This window comes from Poecilia mexicana, unplaced genomic scaffold (assembly GCF_051168715.1).
Source record: "Poecilia mexicana isolate PSO_F unplaced genomic scaffold, ASM5116871v1 scaffold_19, whole genome shotgun sequence".
NCBI lineage: Eukaryota > Metazoa > Chordata > Actinopteri > Cyprinodontiformes > Poeciliidae > Poecilia > Poecilia mexicana.
The window spans coordinates 19,679,639-19,691,455 of NW_028263388.1; the positions used below are offsets into that span (position 1 = coordinate 19,679,639).

At 38.6% G+C, this 11,817-nt stretch overlaps 1 protein-coding gene across 1 annotated transcript in view; it reads right to left on the bottom strand.

Moving 5' to 3' along the window:
- Nucleotides 1-11,424, bottom strand: part of LOC106926372 (paired box protein Pax-2a-like) — a 43,465-nt gene extending 32,041 nt beyond the window's left edge. The window contains exons 1-5 of the mRNA XM_088016404.1: nucleotides 10,448-11,424; nucleotides 8,903-9,068; nucleotides 8,304-8,501; nucleotides 3,571-3,650; nucleotides 1,843-1,962 (exon numbers count right to left, since the gene is read on the bottom strand). Coding sequence (XP_087872530.1) covers nucleotides 1,843-1,962; nucleotides 3,571-3,650; nucleotides 8,304-8,501; nucleotides 8,903-9,068; nucleotides 10,448-10,490 — 607 coding nt within the window. The 5' untranslated portion in view covers nucleotides 10,491-11,424. The remainder of the gene's footprint in view (nucleotides 1-1,842; nucleotides 1,963-3,570; nucleotides 3,651-8,303; nucleotides 8,502-8,902; nucleotides 9,069-10,447) is intronic.
- Between the last annotated feature and the right edge of the window lie 393 nt (nucleotides 11,425-11,817).

The window sequence follows — 11,817 nt, forward strand, 5'->3', positions numbered from 1 at the left end:
GGAAATTGCCTAAAATAGTTCCTGCAAATAATTACATTCATTGTTTAAGCTGAGTTGCTGCATTTTGAAGAGCGAATGTATGCTACTGTTGATTCCCACCGGTACATGAAAGCAAACAATAAAAAATATTAAACAACCTTTACAAGAGAAATCACTCAAGAAATGATTGTTTATCACAGCAAAAATCCTAAACATGCTGTCACCTCCCTAAAAGAAATATTTCAATTTTGCATTATTATTATTATTATTATTATTATTATTATTATTTTTTATTATTATTTCTTTTTGGTGAGGTGCTCTTTAAGAGAAAAGAGCAACAGGACGATTGTGTCTACAGGGTAGCACCTTGTGTAATATACTATTCCTACAAACTGTGGCCCAAGGCAAGACATTCCTTTTGCAACCGCGTGTGTATGCGTGTGTGTACGTTTGTGTGTTTGGCCAAGATCTGAAGTTTATGCTGGGGAGAGATAAAGTATCTGTGAACCCTGTGGTTTCAGGTAGACACCAGGCCAGGCACTGAGGGAGTACATATATATATAAAAACCCAAAACTCCCTCACCACTCTCAGAGCGAGTGGTGAGGGACACAGACCCTTCCACACACCCACCGCACAGCTCTCTTCTCTTTCATCGTAACGCTGGCCGAGCACCTAAATCATGGAGATGGCAACACATCAGGGGAATCATTTGAGGCTGAATAGCTGCAGAAACATGGCGCTGTCAGCTGGAAGACCTCCGTAAAAAAAAAAAAAAGAGCCCTGCCTTTCTCCCCTCAAACACGCTGCTTATTCCCCTGCATGCCCTTTAATACCTCTATGCCCTTCAGTAGCAATCTGCATAGAAATGCCCGCATTTTATCATTCGGTGACTAGACATTACACCCCGGCTAATACGAGAGGGTCCTCGAACGACTGAAAATGAACCTCCAGAAAACACCAGACGTTTGCATTATGCCCCCGCGATTGCATCTCTTACAGGGAAAAGACTTGATTATGTCATTTGCCATGTCCACGTCATGCTGGTTTTTATATCTTTGCCAGGAAATCTACCTCTGACAGGTCATTAGTCATCCCTACCCTCCCCACACGCACATAAAACATCAATTCCACTCAATATCCCACAAACCTCTTCTTCCACCCCCCCGCCCCCCCACACACACACTCCGACAAACGCCAGAACAAAGAAAGACGCTATGTAAACTGCCGCCGAGCTCTGATTAGCTCTCATTCAGGAGAACTGCAGAAATAAGGCACTCATTCCCCACCCTGTTTGAGATAACTGCTCCGTACCCATGCATGCCTTCTAACTCGGCTGCATCTGTTTAGCCATTCTCATCACCTTCTTATGTAGTGACATTAGGGAGGCCTATTGCTTACAGAACCAATAATCTATATCGCCTCAGCCCTCCTTATACCCACCAACCCAGCAGAAGAAATGAAGCTACTTTTGGTTGTTGGGAGGTGAGGGGATGGGGGAGGTTGAAAAGCTCTTCTCAGAGCTACGGCAGCTTTCTTGACTGACCTGGGTGGTTGGCTACATCATCTTGACATGTAATTATCTAAAGCCCTTTAATCACTTCCATAAAGATTAATTGCAGGAGACAACAGCGGAGGTCGTGTCTTCAAATCAAAAGACTCGTTGGCAGGTTGACACAGCGTTGTAACGGAGTCCAGACTCAGGTGTTTTATAGGGGTCACACTGGAAACTGAGGCAGGCTTTTAATGCAAGCTCAGCAAAGAGGAGTTTGTAGGGTAAAGCGATTCGAAATGCAAAACGTTCTGTCAGCCACTTTTTTAGCAGGCATTATTTATTTATCGAGTCTTAAACGTGGCCCTCTTACCGTCGTCTCTTTTTCTCTTCTCTCCGTTGGATCGAGGAATACCCAAAATCCCGTTAATGGAGTAGGATCCCGCAGGGTCGTTGGAGGCGCTGGTTACAGGTGGGGAAGCTGTGTTTGGTACTGTGGGAAAGGAAAGAAAGAAAATTCACTGACTGACTTTTGAACGTTTAAATGTAAACAAATGCAACAACCGAGATGAAGCCGTCACATTTATTCACTCAATTTACACGACTGAAAAAAGGAGTGTGAACCTGCTCCTCTTTAGCGCAGGTTACCGAGTTTACCAATCAATTTCTGTCAATATCGACCAATATGCATAGCTTAATGCGGGTCCACAAACGCACTCATTAGGCAGCATAACAAACTAAGACACTAATTGCATTGAGCTATGTGTTTAAATTGAAAGTGTTTCTTAAATTATAACTCTTTCTCTGTAAGAGAACGCTTTAATCCTCACAGTAAACATAACCTTGGTGCTCTAATTTGGTTCTTTTGTTACTATTAATAAAGTAATGAACTTTTATAAGTCTTTTTCCCACAGCTCCACTAAGTGACTGTTACACCAAAAGAACAGATTTCTGGTTTATAGTGTGCTTAGCTTTTTCAGACAGGTGGTTAATATGAGGTTTCCAGCACATTTTACAACCTTTATTTGTCAAAGCTCCTAGGAATTTGATCTCATGTAATTTGCAGTGAAAATGTACTGCAAATTTGTGAAATTTGCAGTGAATTTGTGAAATTCACTGCAAATTTCACAGTGCAGTGAATTTTGCTTTGATTTAAGCTCCGGTGACTAAATACGTCGGTTAAACCATCTGTTTTATTCTCATGAATTTGAAGTTGCTGTACATTTTCACCCACCCATCAGCGAATATGACAAATTACATTTTGACATTTGAAATACTTTTCTGATTCATACATACACATAATTTCCATCCCTACACAGACCCCTGCGGTACACCGCACACTCAGAATTAAACACACTGATCTTCAAATTGTTTCCAGTTACTGAAGTAGTTTTGTGTTCAGCTCAAAGCTAACCCTGTTGTCCTGTAACTTTTCAATTTATAAACCACTTTCAAAACCGATACAAGAAATAAAAGTCAGAAAAGTTTACATGAAAAGAACATACCGTTTACTATGACTTTTCTATCAAATATGAAGATGTATAGATTGTTTTGTTGTTGTATGGCTGCTTGAACTTGTTCTTAATAACAACTTTTCTTTAAAATATTTTATTACATTTAAGGTGTTACCTTAAACTTCCTCCAGAGGATAGAAGACAAGTATCTGGTTTGATAGAGCAGGTTTTTAGAAAAGTACAATCTTACTTTTCTGAAAAGTAAGATTAAAAGTACCTCTTTAACCTCTTAGTTAAAGAGGTAGAGCGTTTAGAAATACTAAGTTTCATTTTTTTTATATATTAAAAATTATTCTGACTGTAAATGTAGTTTTTTCCTGGAGTTTTTACATTTTCCAAATTTACACTGACGGTAAAAGAGTAGCTTTTTCAGAACTGAAGCAGGCAAATGGGCCTTTAGTTTTAGAAATGTTCCCGGGTTTGTAAACGGAAATTGTTTTCCATCTTTCAGTTAATCGTGGAATGTACCGATTTCAAATGTGAAGTTGAAGATGTAAGTTAATGTTTTAAAAATGATCTCCATCACTCATTTTACAATTTTCACCAAAAAAAATGAATGTGCAGGTTCGAAGATGGCATTTCTTTACCTATTGTATGACCTGGCGTTGAAAGCGATGATCCATCAGGAGATGGATGGAAAGGCTGCTGAACCTTTGTTCTGATGATCCTGGAGAAAAAAAGAAAAGAGGAGGAGATGTAACCAGTGGCTCTCAGTCAACCTGTATCCAGTGAAACTTTTATTTCTTTTTTACAAAAAACTTTTTATGCAGACAAGTATAAAAGTGCTTTACCAAAGCTAAACACAGACAACCAGACATAAAAACATCCTAGAAACAATCAAACTAAGGAGACAAACAATTAAAAAGTGATATATAATTTTCGAGGATAAGGAAGTGAGGAAATGCAGTCAAGTCATTAAGTAAAGAAACGTAAAAATTTCAAAGCTAAGGCAGACATTCTTTTGTTTGTTGGGGTCACATCAGGATGGTAAGGACAGTTGCCGATCCCAATGTCTACTTTTGCAAGGACGCGTATGCATACAAATCTTTATGCTCTAGTTTTTCTTCAGTAATTCACCTTTACACTGACGCCGTTAGCAAAAGGAGTTTTCCTTTCAACCGTCACCACATGCATGCTCATTATGCAGGATTGCTGAAAAGCTGATGCAGTCAACTGTCCACTGTCACTACACACTTGCTCAGGAGGAGGTATTACTGCAAAGTCAGCGCCTCAATTGACTGCGTTTGCTTGGTTTGAAAATGTTTTTACCAACGGGCAAAATAACTTGGCTGCAGTGTTTTACAACCGGGATCAAATGACAATGTAATCGACTCTCTCTTAGATGCAAATAGCTGTATGTCACTGTATGTAAAATGTATCTATTTATTTTGGAGGGCACCTTAAGGTGATATTTGTTCCATTAACTGATGGTGGCAGTTAAAATCTTTAATAAAACATTAAGTTTATGCAGAAATATCTGAAACTGCAAATGTAGCTGAACAGATCTGTCTTCGGTCTTCGTTTTCCTACAGGCCGGGGGGAAATTCACCTCAAGCAGTTTTGTTGCTCTAAGGATCAACAGGAGCCCTAAGCCCTCCAGAACCAGACCCGCAGGACATGAAGCAGCTCACCAACATTAAGACAACTTCCTGAGTTTTTCCTCCTCTAATTTGAGCATCATGACAGCCACCACAAATATATTTTCTGACTAAAATATCAAATCAAACTCATTCACAAACATGGATGTGGTCAGTGGTTTCGTCATAAAAGCTGAAAAGAAAAAAAAAAAAAACTCTCTATTGCACTTTTTGGTCTGGGTGATCTTGCAAACAAAGCATGAAATCACATCAATTCACCTCAATGATCAGCTTCACTGGCTCTACCTGGCCCACACTAATCAGCAGCCGCCACCTCCAATCCCCCTACCCCCCACCCCCTCTAAGGCCCCCCGCCACCCTGACCCACCCAGGTTGGAAGGGGTTTCACAGTTACCGATCAAACTCAACCCATGGCCCCCCGTGTGCCAATGCGGATGAGGTTGTATTGATTGAGGCCAGTGTGAGGAAAAAGTTGGGGATTAGTCACACGGGCAAACAGATGCAAATAGAAAGCTATAAATTATATGTGACAGGAAAGCAATAGTTCCTTATTGCCTTGCACAAGCTTACGCCAGCATTAGATTCCTTTAATCTGAATGGCACTCGGGGAGAAAGGGAGCTGTCACAATAATTTGTAAACTTTAAAACTATTCATCACGGATGCCGTGGGAGCCCCTCACCAGAGGTCTGCTGAGAGATTTCTGTGATTTTACGCTTTTTGTCCTCTGTATTCGTAAAAGATTAAGAGTAAAATCTGAGTTATTTTGGATAGTGGTATTATTGCAGGAGCCTGGAGGTTTTCGAGAAATAAATTCGACGGTGTCACAAATGGAAAAAAAAACAAAAAAAACTCTCCCCTGGAGGCAAATACGCCTAAAACACACCTTCCCAGAAAGCATGTATTGATATTTTATTTTTTTATTTTTTTCCCCCACAACAGTTATTCGACCCCTTGACTTGTCTGCGCGACATAAATTAAAAAGATTTTATTCGGTATCCATGTTCTTCATATTGAATAAGCAATTTAGCAGAATGAATTAATGACCTGCTTGTTGCTGAAAATCCCCTGAAGAGATATTAAAATTGCTTTACTTCTGAATCAATAATATCGAGCACCATTGAAGACTTTTTTCTTTTTTTTGTTTGATTTTATTTTTTTTTCTTTCTCGCTTTATGTCAAGCAGTTGGTGTTGGTTTTGGTGGCTCTTTATAGCTACAACACTAACTCTGTTGTATTTAATAATGCATGCCGGAGAAAGGTGTTTAAATCTAGCATCCTCTTTTGTTAACGGTTCTGAGGTCAGACTGTCTGCCACTGGAATCCACTGAAGCACCCAACTGGAAAAGACTTTGGCTCCAGTGTTTGTTTGTTTTTTAAGCACCTGAAGAAAAATTTAAAAAAAGTCTCCTGTCATTTGAATGTTTCTAGTCATTTTCTTTTGGAAATCTCCAGTGACAATCTATCTCAAATTGAACTGTTAAAGATGTGTTCATTTGCTACATCAAAACAAATTCTTCTTTCTTCTTCTACAAAGAATTTTTTTTTTTTCATGTTCACTGTGGGTGGCACTGGATTACAGAGCAAGAAAATGAAGGGAATAAGGTATGATATATGCTGTGGACGATACGGCCTTCGCCCAGGGAGCCAGCGTGTCAGGGGTCGCCAGAGTCCCTGCAAAAGTTTCCTGTAATTTTCCCAACTAGTAGGTTTTCTCTTGCTTATTGTCACGTTCAGGCAGTGGAAAAGTGAGTACAACCTGTATTTGTGCATGATGTAAGCACCGTAACAAAAACATGGCTGTCTGTTTAAAACAAGACAAAAGTTGGCATTTGGTTGCAGGCTCCTGAAAGCATAAAATTAAAGGGCTTTTCATAAACTTTTAGCGACTCTGGATTACATTTAAATAGCTGTTCTAAATCTGAAATAACACGACTTCAACCGGTTCTGAACAGATATTATTTTAAACACAGTCTGAGAGTTATGAAATCTTTATTCTGTGATACAGAAAAAGACCTTTTATTATTATTATTTTTTTTGGCATTAAGACTACTTTAAATTGGGACAAATTGCAATAAATAGACCAATTAAACCGGGAGTAAATCATCACTAGTACTAGACTCTTTAAACACACTTTGAATTTATGAAACCTATTTATGAAAAAATAATTTTCCTTGGGAAAAAAAAAAAAAAGATCAAATTTCCTCCTGTTGCTTGCCTGGGGCGGTTTTCATGAAAGAACCGCCCATGATGGGAATTCACACCAGCTCTCACATTTGGTTGATAGAATTACAGCTCTTTGTGTTCAGAATTTAATTTCCCCATATAAACAAAGACACACAAAGCCTCCCCCAATTCCATCTTCCTTTCCAAAATAAACCTACCTTTAATTGGAACTGGGAAAAAAATAAGTTATAGCTCTTTTGATTATATTAACGTACATTTTGAATTTATCACATACATGTGTCTGAGCCTCCTTAAATGGGGCTTTTTAAGCAGCCACGAAGCATGAAATGAATTTTCTTCAGAACCCCCTCCCCTCTTTTTTTTTTTTTTTTTTTTTTGCTTTCTCTCTCTCTCTTTCTCTCTATTTAAAAGATATCTTGTGTGGAGCTGTCCAGGCTCTCCCATCAGCTCATTAAAATGTAATGCTGATGCTGCCTCTATATGGAAGAGTGCCTCTTAACCAAAGTTCATCACCAGGGATCTCTGGTGGTGGCGGTGGGGTGAAGAGAGGTGGTGTGAGGGGAAGGGGTCCCTAGTTTTGGGTGCAGCCACAATAATAATAATAAAAAAAAAAAACTTCACAAATTTTAAAAGCAAAATTTGCTCTGTATTTTGACCTGATGTACTACAAGTATTCCTCTTGTATTATTTTTTACGCATCATCATCATCATCATCATCATCAAATACAACGATATATTATCATGACATTTTGAGCATTTGTTTTACATTTTGAGTCAAGCAACATTTTACAAAAAAATTAAAAAACAATAATAATAAAAAATCACCAGAAGTGCCCTCTTTTTTCTCTCCCTCTCTCTTTCTGTGCAGCCCACCTGCACTTTAGATGCGCTAAAGAAAATTGGCCTGCTTTATAGCGCCACGGGATTCTGGTCACCGCATATTGATCGGTTTTCATCTCGACAGATTCACTCAGTCCTGGATGTACAACTGCTGATTGTCAGAGGGAGGGAGGCTGCAGGAGGGGGGGCGGAGGTTGAACTCAAAGATTGAATTGCACCTCTGAGAAGCTATGTGCTGCTCCCGCAGTTGGCCGCAGAGATAGCCTGATGTGATAAATTATTGTTTTAATTATTATTACTTTTTGTCAGCTCCCTTCATTATCCATCCAACATCAGTTAGATTCAGCTAAGCTTTTTTTCTTTAATATATAATCATCATTATGTTCATTTACAAATTAAAATCCCAACACAGCCTCATTTTTTGATTATCAATCTAATAAAAATTATTTATGTGATTTTTAGAATTTTATTATTTTCTAAAAATAATAATAATAATAATAATAATAATAATAATAATAATAATAATAAAATAAGTCAACATAAATTATTTTTGCTACTAATATTTTTGTTTACTAAAATGTCTAGTAAATAAAACAAAAAAAGATTATTGTTATTATCAAGCGTAAAATGAAGCACCACAGAGCAATACATGGTTATAATAAGGTAACTCTTTGAAGCTGCATAACATTTCTCCTACCTATTAATGGATGAGACGCTGGGAACAGTGTCGTTGTCGCAGATGCCCTCTGCCAGCAGTCTGTCTCTGATCTCCCAGGCAAACATGGTGGGGTTTTGTCTCTTGTAGTCTGCTATTTTTTCCACTACTTTCGGAGTGGCCACTTTGGGTTTGGACCCACCAATGACTCCAGGCTTGATGCTGCCAGTCTCGTAGTATCTGCACGAGCGGAATGAAAAAAAAGAAAAAAAAAAAAAAGGAATCTTAATTTTAAATAAAACCTTCGTTGCATCTTTAAACACACAAAAGTGTAATAAAAAAAAGTAATTATTTCATTGAAAAGTGACTTTTTGGAGTTTAAGTAAGAGTGAAACAAACGAAGCATTGCACGAAACGTGCCAACATGAAAGGAAACAGGTGTGGTGTCAAAATATGACGTGACTTTTAGGGAAGTTTTGCGCCTCTAATTTACCAAAAGTTCCCACCGAATAATAAAATAATATATATATATATATATATATATTTGTTTTTTTTTTAAAAGCACGCTTATTAATATAGATTCAAGTGTGCCTTTCCCCGAGAATCCCCCCCCCCCAGCCCCCTCCTCTCTCTCCTCTCACCTGCCGAGGATCTTGCTGACGCAGCCGTGGCTCACCCGCAGCTGCCTGGAGATGTCGCAGGGCCGGACGCCCTGGTGGGCCAGCTCCACTATCCGCTGCCTCACCACGTCCGGGAGGGGTCTGCCGTTCACGAACACCCCGCCGAGCTGGTTCACACCTCCGTGCCCTACGTGGGATACAACAGCAGCAAAAACACACAGACGTAACATTACATAAGGTCGTTATGAAAAAAAGTAAAATAAAATAAAAGAATGAAAGAATGTGCAGGCAAATGAAACAACAAAAAAAAGGAATCAGAAAATAACTTGCTACGTTTGTATGAATAAAACATGGAGTGAGGGTCGAAAATTGTGATTCAAATTGTGATTTTAAATTGTTTCGTTTAAAAACTTATTTTTCTTAACTTTAATGCCAGAAAGGGTGCTCACATTATCTTGCTTTATGTAATTCATAAAAATCAATTGTTTATTCCCAATAATTATGCACTTACATATATTTTTTTTTCTTTTGAAAAATGGAAAATACAAAACATATTTACAACAGGGAACTTTTTTGAAAGGAAAATGTATAGATATTTTAGAAGATATTTTATATGTTTTTTTCCTTAACGTTCCAGCATTCAAAATAGCCAGGCTAATTATATTGCAAAAAAATAAATAAATAAATACGATTAGATAATGTGTTTATAATAAGATTAAAAAATAAACACAAAATGTAATAATTACTTGCCAAGTTCAGAAATATTTATTTTATGTTAGATACTGACCCTTTCTACACTTCCGCGTATGCTTACGCTGGTTATTTACCATAAAAGTAATAGAAAATACAGATCAATTTCTTGAAACAAAATACTTTATATCTGTTCTTTACTTCCGTCTGCACCAACTGTGATATTTCTGCGGGGCTCAACATTCACGCATGCATGTCGATTATGTTCCCCTACAATTTAACTCTGATTACTCATATTGCACATCATCTTGTAAACAAAGAGGTCATCAATTATGAAAAGCTTCTCCTCATATTAGGATTAAAGCATTCTTTATGCGCATTTAAGTTGGATGTAGTTGCACGGATGATTTGAATAATAGATGTGTAACTAATATGTCCTGACTTATTAGGCCTTGCACGCGCATATGGGCGCGCGGAAAGATTCAGGCTGGTGCACGTGTAAAATAAAGAAAGCACCTGCTGAAAAGCGTGTTCTTTGTTTACTGTGACACATTTCATTTTTTATGTAATATTTTTGGAGGCATTGTCACTGATAATTGTAAAAAAAATAATAATAATGATAAAGTGGAAAATTCTAATTAGTTTCGGAACTGATATTTAATAAGTCACAATTAGTCCGAAATATCTCAGTTTGGCCTTTGTTCTGCGTATTTTTATGCGCTAAGATGCTGGTTGCACTTTAACAACTGCTGCGCTGTGCTACAGTGTGCAGGAATTAAGCGTCTTCCTCTTCGTGTACATATATAAATATATTTTCATCCGTATGCATGCATGCAAAAGCTGCAGCGGCAGGCAAACTCGGGTTGTGCTACTTACGGTGCATTGCCGTGAAGGGGTCTGCTTTGCAGTGAATATCCATTGGATAGCAAAGGAAAGACAGATAATCAACTGAAGTCGCCGTTTCGCCTTCCTATCGAGGGGGGGAATTGTGGAGAAAAAAAATGTGATTCTAATCGATGGAGGGACTTATAATTTGGACCCCCCTCCAGCCCCGATCCGATGGCAACTTCTTCCCCTTAAAGTTCCCTCTCTTCTCTCTCTCTCTCTCTCTCTCTCGCTTTTTTTTTTTTCTTCAGCAGTCCGGTCCGTCAACTGGATGTCTTCTTGCAGGTGCACTGCATGACCGAAGGAGCGCTTCTCAAAGCTGGAGGTAATTCTCACAGCATGCCAGCGACCGAACCGGGTTCCTTTTTCTTTTTCTTTCTTTCTTTTCTTTTTTTTTTCTCGCAGGAATCTCTCCGTACAGGGCCCCCCGATATGTCCTCAGTCCTGGTGGGCTCGATTCACGGGTGAAGAAAGGCTTACACGCCGGATTCAGGCTTTCTTGGCGCAATAGGGTGTGAGGCTGGATTTTTGGAGCTGGGAATGAAGCCTCTTCTCTGTGTCTGTGGTTCTAAAAGCTGCAACCCTCCTCCTCCTCCTCCTCCTCCTCCTTCTTCTCTCCGTCCCCCTCCTCCCCTCTGCAGACCCCCCTTTTTGCTTATATGGATGACTTGTCAGACAAAGGCAATAGATGCCAACACTTTGTGATTCGCCAGCGCAAAAAAAAAAAAAAAAAAATGGGGGTCCAAATGAGGAGGTCTCTAGTTCTCTGACACACCAACAGAAAGGGGAGGGGTAATAAATAAGAGACAAGGTCCGACTTGCAAACGTGTTTATTAGACATTAGAAAGTTACGTTCTTGCTTACAGTAAAATCTGGAAAAAAATATCATCAAAAATAATAATGAGAACTCATTTTTGTGCCTTTGTCCGACAAAGAGCACATTGCATTAATAATAACTGTAATAAAAGCAATTCAGATAAAATATCACTTTACTATTTTAAAACCCCATCATATATATATAGATTTTTTTTTTTTCATTTTTTTATAATTTTTCTTTGGATTTCAACCCGAGCAGGCCCCATAGATTAGCCCCTGATCTTTTTTCTTGATTTAATTGGATATTAAATATATATTACGGTTAAAAATAGATGTGTTGACCTTTATTGCACGCAGCTGATGGTGTGATGATTGTGCTGCTCCAGAGTGGGAGTTACAGAGCATGGTGATGGTCGGAGGTGAAGGTTCCTCTGCACCAATAACATCGCTCCTTCTGTAGATGGCGCTGTATAGTTTCTCAAACCTAAACACAGCTGAACTAAGGGTTCTAAAACAAGTAAAAAAATTTAGGGAGCACTTAAGTG